This window comes from Cervus elaphus, chromosome 14, assembly GCF_910594005.1.
Source record: "Cervus elaphus chromosome 14, mCerEla1.1, whole genome shotgun sequence".
Taxonomy (NCBI): Eukaryota; Metazoa; Chordata; class Mammalia; order Artiodactyla; family Cervidae; genus Cervus; species Cervus elaphus.
Window position 1 is genome coordinate 63,180,815 of NC_057828.1, and position 22,201 is coordinate 63,203,015.

General features: G+C 38.1%; 1 protein-coding gene across 1 annotated transcript in view; it reads right to left on the reverse strand.

Moving 5' to 3' along the window:
- The window catches only part of ACBD6 (acyl-CoA binding domain containing 6), a 193,237-nt gene extending 172,797 nt beyond the window's left edge, over nt 1-20,440 (reverse strand). Inside the window, exons 1-3 of the mRNA XM_043923241.1 lie at nt 19,683-20,440; nt 12,663-12,727; nt 9,924-10,020 (exon numbers count right to left, since the gene is read on the reverse strand). Of these exons, the coding sequence (XP_043779176.1) occupies nt 9,924-10,020; nt 12,663-12,727; nt 19,683-19,904 (384 nt within the window). The 5' untranslated portion in view covers nt 19,905-20,440. The remainder of the gene's footprint in view (nt 1-9,923; nt 10,021-12,662; nt 12,728-19,682) is intronic.
- Between the last annotated feature and the right edge of the window lie 1,761 nt (nt 20,441-22,201).

Below are 22,201 nucleotides of genomic sequence, written 5' to 3' on the forward strand. Positions count from 1 at the left end.
GAAATTCCTGAGAACAAAATTGCCTTGTTTATCAGGAACTTTTGCTCCCTCTGGTGGTCACAAGAAGCTTTACTAGGTGTGAAGAGAGAGACAGGTACACGGGCAAAGAGGAACGAAACTGCAGGAACTATCCAGATAAACTTTCACCCGCCTGTCAGACAAATAAACATTCAAGTCACAAAGAACACTTTTTTAAAAGAAGAAACTTAGAAGTTAGTGCTTTGGAGGACAATGCAGAATTACAGAAACAGCCACAAGTGGCTAGGTCTACTAGGAAATGACAGAAGGAGTATATCATGTGTGGGACAAGGAACTTTATATAAAGTTTGATTTTAATACCCTTTCATACTGTTTAAATTTTTATTTCCATATGCCTGTATTACTTTCATTAAAATATTATTTACTGGACAATATAAAAGAATACCCATATCTTTTTACAAGTTTATATTCTAAGTGTATTTCCCTTATCATTAGAGTAAAAGCCCTAACCCTTACAGTATACTGTCCCGTGTGCCCCACGCTGCCTCATTCCCTATTTCTCTGCCCTGCACCCCATTCCCATACACCCATTCAGTCCTCCTAACGCCTTCCAGAGCACACCAGGCATGATGCCACCTTAGAGATCTGCGCTGGCTGTCGCTCCACACAGAACGCTCTTCCCTAGATGCCTGCTTGGCTCACTCTTTCACGTCTCTGCTCACAGTCATCTCTTCAGTGAGCCTTTCTTGATCAGCTCATTTAAAATTGTAACCCCACCTCCTGTACACCCTACTCTCCTTCCCCTGCTTTCTCTCCATAGTGTTAATCACCTTCTCATACACTATATTTATTCTATCACTTATGCCTGCCAAACTGTAAGCTCTCTAAGAGCAGGGATGGGTCTCTTGTTCACTGTCATCTCCAGCACTGAGAGCTATAACATGCACACCCTAAGTGTACAATAAATGAGTTGAATGAATGAATACTACCAATAACACCTTAACAGACGTACAAAACAGGACAAAAGTCCTTTATAAATGGTTCAATATGAAACAGTAATCTGCAACAGATTAGAGTAAAATTTTAGTTACATATGCAAAATACAGGAGATTGGTCTTTTAATAAGTTAGATCTACAGAGAGATCATTAATGTATTTTTTTCTCCTTGGCCTTAACTTGTAGGATCAACAGAGACCAAATAAACTCAAATCATCTTGCTATTTGTACTCAAAAAGCCTTTATACAGGACTCAAAAGAAATGCTACTCATCACACTGTGCACCTTAGAATAAGAATCTTCTCAAAAAAGCTATGGAAAAATATCAATTATTAGTTAGAAATCACAGAAAAACATATAATTATTTAATTTGGAAAATATCCTCTTCGAGAACTGTTAATATATTTATCAGGTTATAAAACCACATATTTGTGTCCATGTTATCTCTTTAAAAGCAAGACAGCCACTTCAGAACAGAGTTACTTCATGGGTCAGGTTTGTTGTTGTTTAGTTGCTAAATTGTGTTGGGAGTCTTTTGTGATCCCATGGACTGTAGCCTGCCAGGTTCCTCGGTCCAAGGGCTTTCGTAGGCAAGAATGCTGGAGGAGGTTGCCATTTCCTTTTCCAGGGGATCTTCTCAACCCAGGCATCTTTACCACTGAGCCACCAAGAAAGCCAGGGCATTCACATTAAAAAGAATCTTAATCTTCCAAATGATCAGTCAATTAGGAAGCAGTCAGAAAAAAACAAAGTGACTGAGATGCAAATATTTTCCAATTTTATCCAAGTTTTTACAAAACTACCTTGAATATTTGTTAAAACATCAAATTATACACTTAAAAGTTTGAGCATCTCACTTTATATAAATTTTACTTTAAAAAGTAAAAAACATAAACAACCTGTAAACAAGTAGTGAACTTCAGTTAGTAAACTTGCTTTTCACAGGAGTGTAGGTTAGCAATTCTAAAATGGCTTCCTGTGTATTCTAGCTCAAGCAAATGAGTAAATATAATGAGAATATTAGGAGTCAGGGTTCTGACGTAGAAAGGAGTTACAAATATGGAAAGAGGGAAGACTATAATGTATGATATAGAGCAGGGTTGGAATCAGAGGTACCAATATGAACTTGTGGTTTTTAAATATATAAGTAAATAAATACAAAAACACATATAGGATACATATGTTAGAGAGGATTAAGTAGGTGTGTGTATATATATATGTATATATATATACACACACACGTCTGTGCCTACAATGAATCTGTGTACACATTCATACCTGAACACATACATATGTATGTGTGTACACACAGATGTAAGTATGAATGTATATTAATATATATGTGCATTTGAACACACGTATTATTCAGGTATGTCTGCTGAAAGGTCATAGAAGTGATGACGCCCCAGCAGAAATGAACATACCCAACACCAAGACTTTGCTTTCTAAATACCATTCTCTACTAAAAGGAACCAAAGGGAAAAAGCCAATTCTAGGGTGAGGACAGAGAAAGCAGAAGATGAACCTGTGTAGCGAGTTGAACTGTATCCCATCCTCCGCAAAGACACATCCAAGTCTAACCCCAGGTATCTGAGAATGAGACCTTACTTAGAAACAAGGTCTTTGCAGATGTTATCAGGTTAAGATGAGGCATACAGTCACCTAATATTTGACAAGGGAGCACAGAATACTCAATGGAAAGGAAAGTCTCTTCAGTAAATGGTGTTGGGAAAACTGGACAAGCACAGGCAGGAGAATGAAACTGGACACCTATCTTATACTACCTACAAATATTAACCTGGAATGGACTACGGACTTAAGCATAAAAAAATTCATTAAGGTCCTGGAAGAAAAATAGGAGGAAAGCTCCTTGACAATGGTTTTGGCAACGATCTTTTGGATTTGACATGAAAAGCAAAAGCAACAAAAGTAAAAATTAGTAAGTGGAACTACATCAAACTAAAAACTTCCAAACAGCAATGGAAACCATCAACAAAATGAAAAGTTAACTTACTGAACAGGAGAAAATATTTGTAAATCACATTTCTAATAAAGGGATAATATCCAAAACATATAAAGAACTCATACAACTCAATAGCAAAAAAAAAAAAAAAAAAAATCCAATTTAAAAATGGAAAAAAATGAACAAACATTTTTCTAAAGAAGATGTTCAAATAGCCAACAAGTACATGAAAAGGTGCTTGGCACCACTAATCATCAGAGAAATGCAAATCACACCTGTTAGAATGGCTATCATCAAAAAGACAAGAGATCAGTTCTGGCAATGGGGTGGAAGGAAAAAAAAAAAGCCCTTGTGCACTGCTGGTAGAAATGTCAATTGGTACAACCACTATGGAAAACAGTATGGAGGTTTCTCAAAAACTAAAAACAGAGCTGTGATCCAGCAATCTCATGTCTGTGTTTATGTCCAAAGGAAAGGAAAACTGGATCCTGAAGAAGTATCTTTCCTCCCATATTCACTGCAGCATTATTTACAATAGCAAACATACAGAAACAGAAAGAAGATACAGAAACAGATTAATTTATCAACAGATGAATTATAAAGAAAACATGACACACATATGTATTATTCAGCCACGAGAAAGAAGGAAATCCTGCCATTTGCAACAAAATGAATGGACCTTGAAGGTACTATTCTAAGTGAAAAAAAGTCAGAGAAAGACAAATACTACGTAACATCACTTACATGTGAAACCTAAAAAAGCCAAACTCACAGAAACAAAGAGTAGAATGGTTTTTACCAAGGGCCTGGGAGGTGGGGTTGAGAATGGGGAAAATGTTGGTCAAAGGTACAAACTTTAAGTTATAAGATGAGTAAGTTCTGGGGATCTAATGTACAGCATGGTGATTATAGTTAATAACACTGTATTACATACTTGAAAGTTACTAAAGGAGTAGATCTTCAATGTTCTCACCACAAAATATAAACATTAATTATGTGACATGGTAGAGGTGTTAGCTATGGTGGTACTCATTTTGCAACACATATGTGTCAAATCAATGTGTGTGTGTACCTTAAATATATAAAATGTTATATGTCAATTATATCTCAATAAAGCTAGGGGGAAAAGTTAAGATGAGGTTTAAGGCAAGCCCTAAATCCAATGACAGGTTGTTTATATAAGAGAAAGTAAGGGCAGTCTGGATAGAGACACAGGGTGGGGAAAGGCCATGTGAGCAGAGATAGAAACTGGAGCTATCCTGCCACAAACTAGGGACTCTCTGAGACCACCAGAAGTACTGAGAGGCAAGGAAGGACTCTTCCCTGAAGCTTTCAAAGAGAGCATGGCTCTGCTAACATCGTAATTTCAGGCCTCCTATACTGTGAGAGAATTTCTGCTGTTTTAAACTACAAACTACTAGTTTGTGGTACTTTGCTATGGCAACCCTAGGAGACTGATACAGCCTGAAACATGCCAGAAAGAAGTGTTCAAAGAATGATGGGGACATATCAAAAGGACATGGGAGCCATCGTGAATGGCTTTCAGTGGCCAACAATGATGGTAAATGATATTACTATTGAGTAAAACACAAATCTATGAGTATATCCTTGACTATAATGGGTGAGGCAATCAATCAGGGGCCCTGAGCACCCCTGCACATTCATGTTTAGTACGCCCGGCTCTGATTTCTTCTATCTTGGCCTTTTCTCAGTGTCGTGTGTACAGTAAGCCACCATCAGGGTGAGGTAATTTCTTCCACACCCCTGAAAAACAGCAGGCTTGCTTCTACCTGCTATGAAAGTGATGAATCCCCAAAGCTTAGTGCTCCTTCCCTATGGCACAACACACTGCGTATGCAGGAATCCATCTAGGCCCACCTGTGTCATCCCTGTGGGACTTAGGGGACACAAGAATGTGACGCAAATCCAATGAAGCTCATGTTGTTTGCCATGCCATGAATAATAAAGTCCTTCGGCTCAGACCCAGGACTCTTGCACCTCTGCCAGTATCTAAGAAACAGTAATGGGCTGTCTTATTAGCTTGCAAGTAGGGTAGAATCCTTTCACAGTTTTTGGAAATGAGTAAATAAATAAATAGGGGAGAAGGGAAATGCATTCCTCATTGTGGAATGCCAAATGATAAATGCAGAAGGAATGATGGAGTTAGAATACCATTAACGGATATTAAAACTAGTGGGTGAAATCTGATTAGGAAAAGGATATTTACACAGTCTCAGAGTATCACCCCACAAATTACTCATTAATTTCAAAGGGGGCAGGGAGAAATGTTACAGTAGAAAAATCTGACAGATACCACCTTAGCAAGTGATTAAAGTTAATATAACCAATTTGGGGACAAACAGACATCATGTATCTTCCGGTATAATGCATAGAGAAGAACACAATTCTGTGGTATTCCTGCCAAAAATGTAATGATCCAAATCTAATTATGAGGAAACATCAGACAAATCCAAATTGAGAGCCACTCTACAAACTAACTGGCCTATACTCTTCAAAAACATGATAGTCAAGAAGGAAAGGCTGAGAAACCACTTCAGATTAAAGGAGACTAAAGAGACATGGTAACTAGATGCAATGCATGAACCTGGACTGGACGATTGATCAGAATTTTTAAAAATAACTGTGAAAGACATTTTAGATAAATGATAAACTGGAATATGGACTATGAATTTGAAAATAATATTGAATGAATGTTAAAATTCCTGATTTTGAGAAAAGAGAATCATTGTTATTTGTCAGTAGGAATGTAAATTGGTATAGCCATGATGGAAACATTATGGGTTCTTCAAAAAATTAAAGATAGAACTCCCATATGATCCAGCAATCTCACCTCTGGGTATACATCTAAAGGAAATGAAATCAGAACCTCAGACATCTGCTCTCTCATTGTTTATTGAGCATTATTCATAATAGCCAATATATGGAAAGACCTGAGTGTCCCTGTATGGATGAATGTATAAACAAGATGTGTTGTGTGTGTATATACACACAAACAATGGAACATTATTTAGCAATGAGAAAAAAGAAAATCCTGCCATTTATGACAATACAGATGAACTGGGAGGACACGATGCTAAGTAAAATAAGCCAGACAGAGAAAGACAAATATCATATGATCTCACTTATATGTAGAATTTAAAAAAATGAAAAAATCAAATTCATAGACACAGAAAATAGAATGGTGTTTACCAGTGGCTAGGGAAAATGGGGAGATACTGGTCAAAGGGTACAAAGTTGCAGTTCTGTGGGATGAATAAGTCTACTACAGGCATAATGACTACAGTTAATAATACTGTATTGAATATTGGAAATATGCTAAGAGGGTAAATATCAGGTGCTCTTGTCATACACACAGAGAGAAAAGGTGACTATAAGAGACGATATATTAGTTAGTTCAGCTATAGTAATCATTTCACTACGTATATACACATAAATTATGTTGTATACCTTAAATATACATTTATAATTTTTATCTTAACACATATCTACACATACATACACACACACACACATGCCTTATAGGTACTCTTGACACCAAAAAAAAACCACCAATGACCAATTTTTATAATTGCAGTATAGTAATGTATTGAGGTATTAAGCAGTAAAGGGACATGATGTCTATAACTCCTCTAAAATGGTTCAAAAATAATAAAATAATTCAGAGAAAACTTATTTTTATGTATGTACAGGTAGATAGAAAATGAAAAAACAAGTGTAAACAACTGGCATAACTAGACAAACGCCATCCAAGAGTTCCTTGTGCTACTCTTAAAACTTTAAAAAAGGTATATCAAGACAGTATAATGTACTATTATTAGTTACCAATAAACACACTAACTAATAACAACATATTCTGTGCATGAAATTTGCTTAGAGAGTAGATTTCAAGTGTTCTCACTATAGACAGACACAAAAAAATATGATCAACATGGGAGGCGATGAATAAGGTATTGAAGGTAAGAAATCATAAATTCTGTCACTTATCAAAAGTTATGAACTCAAATGCCTACATAAGAAGTTTAGCAAGATGGTTCTAGCACAGGATCTCTCATCAGGTTTAGGGTTGTTGTTGTTTTTTTTAACAGGAGTATAGTTGCTTTATGCTACTATGTCAGTTTCTGCCGTACAGCAAAGGGAATCAGCCGTAAGTATATCCCCCTTTTTGGGGATTTTCTTCCCATTTAGCTTACCACAGAGCACCAAGCAGAGTTCCCTGTGCAATAAAGTAGGTTCCCCTAAATTATCTATTTCATACAAAGGTAGTGTTGTATGTCAATCCCAACCTCCCAATTCATCCACCCCCGCATCACTCCCTCCCCACATGCTTTTTTCTAATACACATAATGTCAGCTATGGAACAGAGAGCAGAGTGGTTAAGAGTGGGGATGTGGACTTATACAGGCATAGGTCCAAATCCCAGCAATAACATTTATTAGCTGGCTAATCTGGGCAAGTTACTAAGCCTCTCCGTGCCTGAATTTCCTTTTTTAAAATGCAGACAATAGTTTCTAAGTCTTAAAATTCTTAAGAAGATTTCAAAGGGCAATATATGCAAAGGACACATTCAGCATGAGAGCTGTTAGTATTTCATCATGTTTAGAAGCAAATAGCAAAAGAAAATGATTCTTTTAACCTAAAACATAACAAACTAAATATCAAATCTCGAGATTGAGATTAGGGTCCGGCCCCATATCAATCAAAATCATGTGGGGAAAAAAGCTATGCGTCAAAGGTACCAGCTCAGAGTGTTTAAACTAAAAATTAAAATGTAAATGAAACATAAAATTTCTCTTTACAACTAGATTATGATGTTAACATATTTTTAGAATCATGTATTAAAGAATCATTTTTACTTGAAAAGTATGTATCTTTGGCTCTGTTTCGTTTACTCAAGTTTCATAAATTAAATAGGTAAGATATAGATATTTTTTAAAACATCATTAATGTCCATTTGGGTTTCCACAAGGAAGAACTACCTTAACTACATGGACTGTGCAAGCATTTGTGATAGTCATAGTTAATGGAATTTTACTTAGTAATTAAGGCATTGAAGATAAGAAGCCATAAATTCTGTCATTTATCAAAAGTTATAAACTCAAATGCCTACATAAAGCCAGGCAATCAGAAAGAGTCAAGTAGAAGTCAATAGGGAAGAACTGAGATCACAGCGGCTGGACCTGAAGAGTAAGGACTCACTTAAAAGGCATGCAAATTCAAGTCTTGTTTTTGTTTTTTTAAAATATTGTGCCATCTGTATTCAGGCTGAGTTCAGTTCAGAGAGGCACTTGTTCTCACCACTGAATTTCATTTTTTTTTTTTTGAGAGTGAAAAATAGTTTTTATTGGGCTTGGTTCTGTTTTCTTCTAAGATGAAAGAAAATACAGTAATGGAAAATTTCTTATATTCTTAGTGTTTATTGTTTCACAGTTTCATTTAATTGAATATTGGCTGTTTTTTATTATTGAAACTTTGTATTATTCTTAATCAATTTTATTTCCAACTCTATTATCTGATATTAATTTTGATCAATTTTAATTCCCTTTTTCTGTTTTGTTTTTACTATTTTTAAATGACCTATCTTGGCCCACCTTACTGAATTTAACCTTTTAGAATATTAATTTTGCTTATTGATTTAAAAAGAAACAGCCTTTTGGGGGGGGTTAGATGATTTACATTAAATCTGGCATTTGGTACATTTGGTTTAAATTCTTTCAGTGTTTAGGATTTGTCTCTTTGATTCTATGAACTATATTATCCCCTTTATCTTTGAAAAAGTTTTGGGAGACAAAAAGCCCTGTTTTAAAGACATACATAAATATCTTAAACCACTCCATAAGCATTCTAATGATCTCTTTTAAAAAAAATTTTTTTTTCATCTATTTTTATTAGTTGGAGGCTAATTAGTTTACAATATTGTAGTGGTTTTTGTCATACATTGACATGAATCAGCCATGGATGAATTTCAGATTTTTAAGTCCTTTCACAACCTTTATGGTATATATCTGTATACAAACGATGTTTTATAGCAGTCATATCATTAGAGATATCCTAAGTTGGTTATCTTTCCCACTTTGTACTCATAATTAAGATATATATTTTATATGTCATAACATTTACATCTTTAAGGTTCCTTATAACTCTGACATTTTAAGATTCCATCACTGATTCCATCCTTCATACTGGTAATAAATATGTAACAATGAAACAAGTTCCCCCAAAGTCCAAAGTAATCTCTTCTTCCACTGGATAACTTAGCACTCACCTTATTATTGTTTTATACTATTACTCTATTTTTCATATGTTTTATCTTCTATAATATACCTTGTCAAAGTGAAAGTCGCTCCGTTGTGTCCAACTCTTTGAGACCCCATGGCCTATAGAGTCCATGGAACTCTCCAGGCCAGAATACTGGATGGGTAGCTGTTCCCTTCTCCAGGGGATCTTCCCAACCCAGGGATTAAACCCAGGTCTCCCGTATTGCAGGCAGATTCTTTACCAGCTGAGCTATCAGGGAAGCCTTATAATGTACCTTAAACTACATAGTAACAGAAAGTATGTCATTCATATTTTATCCCTATCAATAAGCATTTTGTACTTGAATAGAAAGAAGGTGCTCACAAAAAAGAAAAAAAAAGAAGAGAATCCTAGCATTTCTCAAGATAATAATATGATCTCAAGTTATACTCTTTCAAATTCTAAAATGAACTGAACTTTTACATGATTTACAATTATGCTTTTAAAAATTCTCCATAATTCAGAGTTCTCAGTATCAGTAGCTGGCTATATTAACATGTAAGCCATAGTATTTTTAGATAGATAAATATTATAATAACTTTATAATCTTTCTATTTGAGAAAATAAAACTCAAAGGATGTTACTTAAGCCTACAGCTTAGTTTTAACATTTATTTGAGAGAAAGATGGTGTTTTTTTGGAAAGTGTTATTTATAATCATTAGGTCTTACCTGAGGATTCCAACTTGGATCTAATTTTTTAACGACAGCAATATATTCTTGCATTGCTTGGCTGGGGCTTGAATCACCAAGCGCTTTCCACGCTTCCCTGTAGCAATATACAAAATGGCCTATCATTAATGATGTAAGAAACAAACAGTATATTTCTTATTATTATTAAGAAAAAGGCACACGTTTTTAATGGTCACAAGATGTAATAAGCCATAGACACACAGCCTTCTCTTTTTGCCTTTACATTGGTCCATAGCAATACAGACCTTATCAGCCCACCTAAGCAGCCCTTGTAGATACTTTTTCCCCCAATCACCCTTCCCGTGAAATTTTAAAATATATATGGCACATTTGTTGAATTTAAGAAGACATAAACTATTGTAATATATAAGATTTTAAAACTCCCTCAAACCCAAATTTCACCCCTGCTGAGAACATATGCTCTACAGACAATGGGAGTAGTTCCCATCTAATGAATTAACTGTGTTTATGGCATTTCAATAATATGTCCACTATTCATCACATAAAACAATATTTTGTGGGAAATGCTTCAAACTTCTTATTTTAAGGTTTGAGACGTACACCTTTCCCTCCTGCTGTTATCTCATCTCTAAGCTGCGAGGAGTAGATCCTGAGGCCTTGGGCAGGGACTTCAAAACTGAGAGGGCAGCGAAGACAGAGAAAAGAGTACTAATGAATGAGAAGGTAGGGGCTTCCTGCAGCTCAACAACCAAGAGCAATGTTTTAGTCCTGAGCCCCCTTCTGCACGTTCCTTTTCTTCTTTTCTGCCAGCTGCTAGACCAGGCCTCCTTCTTGGCTTTTCCCTGCCAATTCTTTCTACCTCCAACTGGGAGGTACAGTCACTGATCCACTGTAAAAGATAACTTAGTCTCAAGAGTTTTCCCATTACCTTCCTGCTCTTACCATGGACATCACATCTTTCTGAGGTTTCCTAAATTTATTTTTAATCTCTTGAAATTTACTTGTATACATCGTTAACACTTTACCCCAAATAAACATTCTTCAAAGTAAAGAAATCTCATTATTTAATACTATTAAATAAATGTATATGAACCGTATTTAGATTTCCCCAAAATGTTCTTTATAGTTTTCTTTTTCCAGACGAGGAGCCAATCAAGACTCACACCTAACACTGAGTTTCAAGTATATTTAGTCTTTTTGTCTTCCATGATACTGATATTTTTTTTTTTAACAGTTTGAACCAGGTGTTTTATAAAATATCGTTCAATTTGCATTTGTCTGATTGTTTCCTCACCTAGAGAGTTTTCTTGCCAAAAATGGTTAATCATGATTAGAATCAGGTGTTGCAAGCGCAACATATAGGTGAAATGTCATTTACAGTTCATCACATCAGGGGGCACATGACAGCAGTCTGTCCCATCATTAGTGATGAGTCAGGATTTAGTACAAGCAGTATCTCCAGGTTTTCTCTTTGTAATTAATAAGTAAACTCTGGATCAGATTGTGTGAATATTGTTCCCGAGTTGTTTTTCATCTAATGGTTTCAGCATCTATTGATGATTCTTGCCTGAATTATTATAATTGTAAACTCTAAACTTTTAAAAACTACTAAAAACAATGAAAAAAATAGGAAAACGCGGGGGAGAAAGTAATGGTGAAGTTATAATTCATAAATTTAAAAACTCACAAAATATACATCAGGTAGTCTTGTAACAGTAATAAAATGCCAGTCAGAGAACTATTTGTTATCATCAGCATAGGAAGCTTGAGCCAGAAAGAAAATCAAAGCACAGCTTCCTTCACTGAGAATGTTCTACACAAAAGAAGTCAGCTGAACTAAATAATTGTGCTTAATGACGTTACTGATTTGCGTTTCAGGTTCAAGATCTACATCTCCTCACAGCTGAGTGACAAACAGTTCCCAGACAGGCAACTTGTTCAGGGAACCACATTTTGAGGAGCACTGCTCTAGAAAGAAGGTGAGAATCCAGTTTTAGTGCTTCTTCTCTCTACAACCATATTTAACCTTTTCTTTTCAAACCCTTCCCTCTCTACTTGTAATTTCAGGCAGATGCTCCAGAGTCCTTTCTTCTGTAAGTTTCCCTACTGTATATGATTTCTCTCTTTTCACTTAAACAAGGTAGGAGGACATAAGGCCTCATATGACAGGATGTAATCTCTGTATTATAATTAAAAAAAAAAAAAACTCTAGGAGGGCATAATCTTTCTATGTATTCAGGAAAGAAGTAGGCTCAGTATCTATTTTTCTTTCTCCCTCTACTCAAGAGGTTATTAGAAGTACTTCTTTACCATGGTAGGCAAGGAACAGAAGAGCATTCGAGATGAGGAGAAAAAACTGGGGAGGGGAAAAAAGAGTAAAATATGGGGATCTGCCTGCTCTTCTCCCTTCCCATCCTCCTGACCTTCTTCCAAGATCCCTTCAGAGAGAAGCAGTGACCCATTAGGGGCTGTATAAGGAAGGAATTTCAAGCAACAGCTCTAAGAAGTGATTCATATGTGAGGAATGTATATCAGCTGTGAACTACTTATATACCAACATCAAAGCATTAAGAATCCTTTAGAAGACTTATCTAAAATCGGCTTCTTTTAATCTCTCTCCCAACTGCCTATCATTAGCACTGCCTACAGCAGAAAGAGATTAATATAAAAATAATTCTTTAATCTGCTCACTACTTTCTAATTCCTAAACACCTAAACCCTTTACAACAACCACATTCGATCCCAAGAATTTCTTACCATTTTTGCTTTCCTTCAAAGTCAAAGAAGCCTGGTTTAGGTGTATTGCAATTTCCAACTTTGACCTAAATGAAGGGGGTAGGCAGAGATAAAATCAAGAACTTATTTTTCAAAGAACTGACTGAGAAAATTTTAATTTTTAAATCTATTACATATACTTTGTAACTATAGGTTAGAAAATATCTACAACTATATAAAATAATAAAATGTAACATTCTTTGCAAAAGCAAACTAAAAAAATAAACTTTAAATAGAGGCTGCTTTGGCTTATTGCATTAAACAACTGTTAACTAACAGTATAACACATTTAAAAAAATGAATGATAAACAGTTACATTCCCAAATTAAACAAATTGTATATATATGTGTGTATATATATATAACAAATGACAGATTTTGTAATCGTGCTACCATTTATAATGTAGAAGAATTTTTAAATATGCAATAAACAAGCTTTAAAGCACAGTTTATCAGAATTCATCATTGTCTGTCTATGCTGATTCTCAACACTATCAGCATTTTCTCTCTCTCAAACTCCAGAATAAAACACACTATTTTCAAGTTTATGAAACTAGTCAGTATAAATTTAGATACTAAAAGCCATGAAAAAATTTCAAAGTTCTCAACAACAAATTCTATAAAATCTATTCCACAATAATCTTTTCTTAAACTACACAGTGATTATTTGCATTATGAATAAGCATAAATGAAATTCACACAAGTGAGAATTTACTGCACACCTCGATTAGCCCTGCCACCGGTACTCTCCCTTTCTGATGAACTCTCACAACACTTTCTCCCTCTGTGACGGCACTTTTCACATTTCCCTTGTGTTAGTGAGGTTTGTGTAGTCTCATCTTTCTATAAGAATAAACTCTAAGAAGCTATTCTTAACCCACTCATTGCACATAACATAGTGTCTAACTGAAGGCAGTAAAAAAAAAGAAATGTTTGTTGCATATGGAATTTATACATTATTAGGCATGTGTTCAACAAAATACCTACCCACTATCTCCCTAAAGCTAAATAGCACAATCTGAACCCTACCTACTTCTCTGGGGACTTCCCTACCTCCTGATACTCCTAACACATGCATCTGGCTAAAATCAAACTGATGGTCTACTCATTAACCAGACTGGTCTACTCAACTGCCTTAAGAATTTTCATTTTCATTCTATTTTTCTCATGCTATTTCTCTCAAATGAAACGGCCTCACCTTCTTCCCTCCACTTTTTAAAATGCTACACCTCCTTTCAGTACCATTCAAGGTTCAGATTCTAAGGAACCTTTTCAGTCTACAATGATCTCATTCAGCTCTGATTTCCTAATAATTATCATCTCTATTATTTGCTTAGTAATTAATTGCATGGCTCTCTGGTCAGTATTAAAATGTACAGTGACACAGGGGCAGTCCAGTGAGGAAGGGACAGGGAGAAAAAAGGATGAAAGAGCAGGAGCTGCATTTCTTAGACAATCACCATAAACCAAAAGCTTCCCATAAGTCAAAGGAGCCACACAACAATCCTGTTAGGCTTGTCCTTACGTACTTATTCTATAAATGAGTACAGAGAAGCTGAGGAGGATTGTCACTGCTCACACATTTATAAATCTTCAATCAGGAGTCAAAACTTGACTCCAGGACTGACACCAAAGTCCAATACTCCTCTACTATACATCAGTCTGTTTCGTATGATACATAGAATCCAGGCTTCCATTCCGGCATCTCTAAAATCACTTGAAAAAAAATAAATAAATAAAATAAAATCACTTGAACTACTGGATTTTTAGAAATAGGAAATGAGATAGCTATTAGGCATCATAAAAACAGTGGTTATTACTTTGTGTTTTTTCATCCAGACAACAGCCAGTGGCAGAAACAAATGCCAATGCCTATCCATCATTTCTCCTACAGTGATAGAAGTCTCAGCCAAACACAAGATCATTGAGCTGAACATTTTGTGGCCATGCAACTTCAGCCGAGGCCCAGGGAACTGGATGTGTGTAAAAGTGATATAAATATCTTTCTTAAAAAGAAAGAAGGACTTGTTCCCTTTCCCTCTGCCCAGGCTCGAACTGATCATGGAAAGACGATCTTACTGCAGCAGTGCTAAAACTTTTCGGTCTTGTAATCCCTTTACACTCTTAGAGACTGAGCCCCCAGAGAGTTTTTGTTTATGTGGATTATATCAATCAATATTTACCAGATTAGAAATGAAAAGATATTTTAAAATGTGCATTAATTTTAAAAATAATAAACTTGTTACATGTTAACATAAATAACAAAGTTTTATGTAAAGTGACTATATATTTTAAGGCAAAAAATATTTAGTGAGGAAAGTGACACTTTTACATTTTGCAAATCTCTTTACTATCTGCCTTAATAGAAGGCAGGTGTATTCTACTTCTGCATTCAGTCTATTGTGATACATTGTTTTGGATGAAGAAAACAACTTCACACAGGTACACTGTTAGAAAAGACAGAAGTATTTTAGTAGCATTTTGAGATAATTGTAGATATTCTTCTTTGATATCACACCAAATCTCAACAAGTGGCAGTTTCTTCACGGATAGCTTCTTAAAGATTCTTCCCTGGTGGCTCAGATGGTAAAGCATCTGCCCGCAATATGGGAGACCTGGGTTCGATCCTTGGGTCTGGAAGATCTCCTGGAGAAGGAAATGGCAACCCACTCCAGTATTCTTGCCTGGAAAGTCCCATGGACGGAGGAGCCTGGCAGGTAACAGTCTATGGGGTCACAAAGTATCAGACACAACTGAGTGACTTCACTTTCTTTTCTTTTTTTCACAATGTGGAATCTGAAACCATATCAACAAATTTTTTATACTGTTACATTAAAATCCATTGGTCTGACTGGCATACTTTGAATGCATCTTCTATCCACACATAATTTGTAATTTCATTCCCTGCAACATCTGAAAATAGTTCACTGAGTTATGCAGATCTTCCAAATGTTGATCTATTTCATTATACACACAACAGTAAAAGTTCACAATCACTAAAGCCAGCACTAATTTATCAAAAACATTTTTCAGTATTAGGAACCTGTCAAGATCAGGTGGCACATACAGATTTTCCAAACCTAATTTTCACTTGAAGGCTCAAATGTTGTCACTGGCAACAAATACCAGCAGCTGTTTTCCTTTAAGTGACAGTCTGACTTCTCTCATTTTCAAGAAACTGTATGCCAAATACTCAAGCTTGAATAAGCATAGTTTATCTGTAGGTTGCTGTATTAAGTAAAAATCACGTATGTTGGGAAAAGTGGGTAGCTCAACTTGCAACTCAAAATTTACACAGGCCTTTTTCTTCAAAACAGCCAACAATAATTCAGTATGCAGGAGACATATTGTGTGTACCCCTATTTCATCACATACAACATTAAAAAGACTTGTATTCAAGAGTTAAAATTAAATAAAATCAGTAAGTTTTACTGCTTTATCAAAGGCATTTTAAAGTGAAACTGGCCTTTTTCTTTTTAAATTCAGAGTCAGTCAGTTCAGTCGCTCAGTTGTGTCCGACTGTTTGCGACCCCATGAACCGCAGCACGCCAGGCCTCCCTGTCCATCACCAACTCCTGGAGTCCACCCAAATTCATGTCCATTGAGTCGCTGATGCCATCTAACCATCTCATCCTCTGTTGTCCCCTTCTCCTCCTGCCTTCAATCTTTCCCAACATCAGGGTCTTTTCAAATGACTCAGCTCTTCGCATCAGGTGGCCAAAGTACTGGAGTTTCAGCTTCAGCATCAGTCCTTCCAATGAACACCCAGGACTGATCTCCTTTAGGATGGACTGGTTAGATCTCCTTGCAGTCCAAGGGACTCTCAAGAGTCTTCTCCAACACCACAATTCAAAAGCATCAATTCTTTGGCACTCAGCTTTCTTTATGGTCCAACTTAAATTAAGAGCACACAGTGGTTAAAAAAAAAAAAAAGTTAAAAAATACTACTGCTGCCACTGCCTTGATTCATGCTAACACATCAGCAGTTTTATCCACCATGACAGCACAGAGAAAAGGCAAATACAAACATACCTCGTTTTACTGCACTTTGCTTTATTGTGCTTTGCAAACACTGCATTTTTCACAAATTGAAGGTTTGTGCATACCCTGTATCAAGCAAGTTTATTGGCACCATTTTCCCAGTAGCATTAGCTCACCTCATGTCTCTAGGTCACATTTTGCTAATTCTCCCAATATATCAAACTCTCCACTAGCAAGAAGATTACAAGTCATTGAAGGCTTAGACGATGGTTAGCACTTTTTAGCAATAAAGTATTTTTTAACTGAGGTATGCAATTTTTTTAGACATAACGCTACTGCACACTTAATAGACTACAGTATAGTGTAGACATAACTTTTATATTGGAGAAAGAAATGGCAACCCACTCCAGTATTCTTGCCTGGAGAATTCCACAGACAGAGGAGCCTTGTGGGCTACAGTCCAAGGGGTCATATAGAGTCGGACATGACTGAGTGATGAACACTTCAACTTTTATATGCATTGGGAAACCAAAAAATTCATGCGACTCACTTTACTGTGATATTTGCTTCACTGCAGCAGTCTAGAACCAAACCCTCAATATCTCTGAGGTATGCCTGTAGTGTCTTAGTATTATTATGAAAATAGTTTTGACTTTATATTCTCTGAAGTCTGAGGGATTCTCAGGGGGGTCTGTAGACCACAGTTTGAGAACTGCTGCCCTAGAAAAGGGCTAAACTACAAGACAGAAAAAGACTGAGCCCCTGGATGATTACAAGAAGCAGAGCACCCTATCAGCCCTAGATCACCCACCTCCAGCTCATTATGTGAGATGAAAATAAAAGTTCAGCAGCTGACCCTGTATCCTGACACAGAAGCTTTTGTATTCCCAAATTCAAAGAACAGTTCTGGATCCAGAAAATACTGGATAAATAAAACTACAGGATTCTAGGACATCATTAGTAACACTTTTCAAATCATTAGATAATGAATCCTAAGCTATGAAACAGAGTTATAAAATGTAGCACTTTGACAGAGCATCACCTAAACTCTGTTCTCTCTGATATATACATGATATTTTCAGGGCCCCTGAAACAGACTGTTTCAATCAAGGTAGCCAATGGTAAATGCCAGTGAGTCAAGTGTACCCAGGTTAAAGTAGGAAGATGTGTTGAGTATCCCTACTTGTGCTGGTGCTGAAATCTCAACAGGAGTTTGAAATTTTCATTGTCCTCGGGTTTTCACAGGTGTCAGTCAGTTACCTTTTGTTGGCACAGTGCAGGCCGATGAATGTTAACTGCTGTGATCTTTTTGAACCCACTAAAAGATGCTAGTGGAGCCATTGGCTTATCTGAGACTAAGAGAACTATTATGTTAGGTAAGTTTAGGTCTCTGCCTGATAAAACAAGGTTCACAGCTCAGTTTATTTTTAGCTTTCTCCTGCACACAAAATAGAGTGCTACTTGGAATAGAAAGTGAAATTATGAGAAAAGCCAATTTTATGAGAAATGTCATTATTTTATGAGAAATTTTGATCCACTATGCATTAATTATATTGAATTCTCAACTCTGTTATTCGATCACAGACTGCTATTTTTAATACCACCATAGAATTATGATAGAAACAAAATTAATTGACAGAAACATTTAGAAGAGACAGATGAACACTGTGTGTCCTAACATGCCTAAGCAAGCATACTCTTATTCTCTAATTCTCTAATAATTGTTCTCTCATAAAGAGGAATTTTATTTCCAGATACAGAATATCTCTAAACACTCTAATGTCAAGAGGGTGAGGAATGCACACCTCTTCCAGACTATCTGGATGAAGTACACCTGAGACAGAATGGTGACCAGCTGGCAGGTGATGACAGTTCACTGATGACTTGGTATCAGATATTTAACGATGCTGATGCTAATATCAATAAAGATACGTCATAGCGAGGAAAACAATGTTTCTTGGAAATGTGGAGAAAATTAGTCTTATCCTGCCCAGAGAATCATCAGTCAGCCATGTTACTGGTCCAAACACAATGCTCAATAAATTCTTGTTAAGTAATTGAAAGTCTCATTTTAATGTTATTAGGACAGGACTAATGAGAAAATAGATATCCAGAACTTTTGCAAGAGAAAAAATTTTGAGGCCAATTCAGGGGCAGTTTTCATTGAACACTATAATTTATACCATTTGTCCCGACAACTACATCTCTCAGGTCACTTTAACTGATATTCATCGATCTTCAAAAGAATCTGCATCTCAAGTCAGTATATTCAGTTTATGATACAGAGGGACCCCCACAACTATTTCTTTTTAAAGAATATAAGGGGAAATAGATAACAAGAAGTATAAAATGGGCTATTATTCAGAACTCCATTGCTTCCAGTGTTCCAAAAGCTGGAGTCTTCCTCAACTTTTAACTCTTGTTGGCAATTTTTCACGTTTAAATCTAAACTCCTCAAGTAACTTTTGTAAATCTCTTGATGGCAAGTATCATGATGTTTTTGCTTCTCTGAATCCCCCACAGGCATAACACCCAAGTGTTTTGCTATAAAATATGCTAAACAAGTATTGTTGATTATGATACAGCAATAATTTTTCCAACCCAATTACTCTCTGAGGATAAATAAAATGTGTCTCATAAGACATTATTGTATCTCCATACCTCCAGGTAGTTTCAGAGCCTTAGACTCAGGAGCTACAAGCTAGTTCTGGTTCTGACTGTTTACCCATTTTGTAAATGTTCTGAAGCTGATGAAGGGCATAAGGGCAAGGTCACTAAACAAGTCGGGAAAGACCCAGAAAAACTGTCGCTCAGTGTCAGCTAAATATCGCTCCTAGGACAGCAGACAGGTCCTTTCCCAGTCCAAAATGAAGTTAATCCTTAGATGATTAAAACACACACACACACACATACAAACTTCATTACACCTGACCATTAACCAAGCACTTTCACCATCTGTTTTTGGAGGAAAGAGAAGGCTTACGGTCACGCTCCCTCCCCCAGCCCCTCCCTGCTACTTTACCTGCTTGTACCTGGCATACAGGTACAAGAGCTGCTCCCTGCTGGCCACTTGCACCAGGCCTTGGAGGTGCGCTGCAGCCTTCTCAAACAGCTCTGCCAGGCTCCTGGATGCCTCGATCTCCGGGCTCTGGAGGGATTCCACATCCCCGGAGTCGTCCCCCGAGCTCAGCTCTCCGCCACTGTCGCCCGTGGTGGCCCCCGAGGGCAGGAATGACGAGGCCATGCGTCCGCCTGTCTTCTTCGGACCGGGTGTGACGCCGGCGTGGGGGCCTAGCCCACCAGTCCCGAGCTGAAGTCGAACCCAAGCTCACCTAACCCGCGCTCCCTCGCTAACTCAGCCTCGCTCCCTCTTTCCCCCTGGTCTCCCTGGGCGTGCAGGGAGGGCTCCGCCACCCTCTGCTGCTCTCCCCCGCTGCCCGGTCTCTTCCGGCTTCCTCAGGCTAACAGGGAGTTCGGGCTATCCCAGATCGCTCCCGCCGCGTGGGGGTCTGGGAGCAGCACAGCCAGGGGTCCCGGAACAAGGGCGGCGGGGGGCGGGCGACCGGCGCCTGGGGGCGTGTCGAGGGAGGGGTAGGGCGGGGCGGAGGCGTGGTGAGCGCTGGGCTGCCTCCACGCCGAGCACGCGCCCTGGGTTCCGGACTCCAGCCAGTTCCGCTCTGGGCCGTAGAAGTGGGGGGGGGACTTATGCGACTGCGCTGGGCTAACGCGCTGCTTGGAGAAACTGTCCTCAATCGTTGAGGTGTCCGTTAGTCGTTTCGTTGAAAATACCGGAACCCATTCTCGAGTTAGGCCTTCTGGGGTGGGGAAGGAGGCCGTGTATTTGGGAGTGTATCGGTAGAAGTGGAGTCCTGGGAAACTTGGAGCTGAGGACGAAGGTTCCGCCTGAGCCCGCCTCCCCAGGTTTTGTGTCCCTGTGCTGTGTCTAGTCGCTCAGTCGTGTCCCACTCTTTGCGACCGGATGGACTGTAGCCCGTCAGGCTCGTCTGTCCATGGGAAGTCTCCAGGTAAGAATACTAGAGTGGGTTGCCATGCGTCCTCCAGGGGATCTTCCCAACCCAGGGATCGAACCCAGGTCTCCCTCATTACAAGCGGATTTTTTTTTTTTTTTTTACAGTCTGAACCAAAAGGTCCCAAAAGGTCCTTGGATGCTTGCATCCGATGCTGGAGAGTTTGGTTTTAACTTAAATAGTGAAAGAGAATTTGGGAGATTGGGCCATCAGTCCAATCTCTCCATGTCTTGCTTTCCACGCGTTCATAACCATCATCTGTCAGAGGTTTAGGGAACCGCATCCCCAGGGCCCTTAGCAGGATGCTCCTTCCCAGCTCAGCCTTTGCCACTGTGCTTTGGCAGATACTGAGAGATGAAACTGAAAATGCCCTGCATAGTTCTGCTCTATAGGAGCTTAGAAAACTGCAAAAAACTATGACATGATTATAATAGTGTCAAAGGAAATAATCAATAACCAATCTGTAGTAAGAATAGAAGAGAGTTTTCTTTGAGCAGAACTGAGGACCTTAGTTGGAGAAGGCAATGGCACCCCACTCCCATACTCTTGCCCGGAAAATCCCATGGACGGAGGAGCCTGGTAGGCTGCAGTCCATGGGGTCGCTAAGAGTCAGACACGACTGAGCGACTTCACTTGCACTTTTCACTTTCATTCATTGGAGAAGGAAATGGCAACCCACTCTAGTGTTCTTGCCTGGAGAATCCCAGGGACGGGGGAGCCTGGTGGGTTGACGTCTGTGGGGTCGCACAGAGTCGGACACGACTGAAGTGACTTAGCAGCAGCAGGGAACCTTAGTCAACCTCTCAGTAGCTCTGAAGAATTGATCCAGAAAAACATGGTTTTCGGCGGTTTTGTATCTTTTCAGAATAAAGAACATAAACCCTGGTAGGAGTACTTTCTCTCGAAGTTCAAAAAAAAGAGAGAAAAGACAGATTAGCTTGTACACAGCAAATCAGTGTGGTTCTGGCACCTAGGAAAGAAGCCTTATCATTGAAGGAGTAGTAGAATTGATATCCCAGAAAGGGAGGCGTTTTTCTCTATCTTCAAAGGGGACTTTTTAAAATTCTGGACAGTGCAGCCTTTCTTCAGTAATTAAAGCAGATGTACAAAGCATGTTTGATGGAGTACAAGACCTGCTGTTCTAGTTGGCATAAGTGAAAGTAGTGAAAGTGTTAATCACTCAGTTGGCATGCCCATACCTCAGTATGTGAAAATTTCTTCCATCAATAGTTAACTTTTACTGAGTGGTTATTGTGTCCTGCTGTCCTTGTTCAGTCACCCAGTCATGTCCGACTCTGAGACCCCATGGACTGCAGTACGCCAGGCCTCCCTGTCCCTCACCATCTCCTGCAGTTTGTCCAAGTTCATGTTCATTGCATTAGTGATGCCATCTAGCCATCTCATTCTCTAACGGCCTCTTCTCCTCCTGCCCTCACTCTTTCCCAGCATCAGGGACTTTTCCAGTGAGTTATCTGTTCACATCAGATGACCAAAATCCTGGAGCATCAGCTTC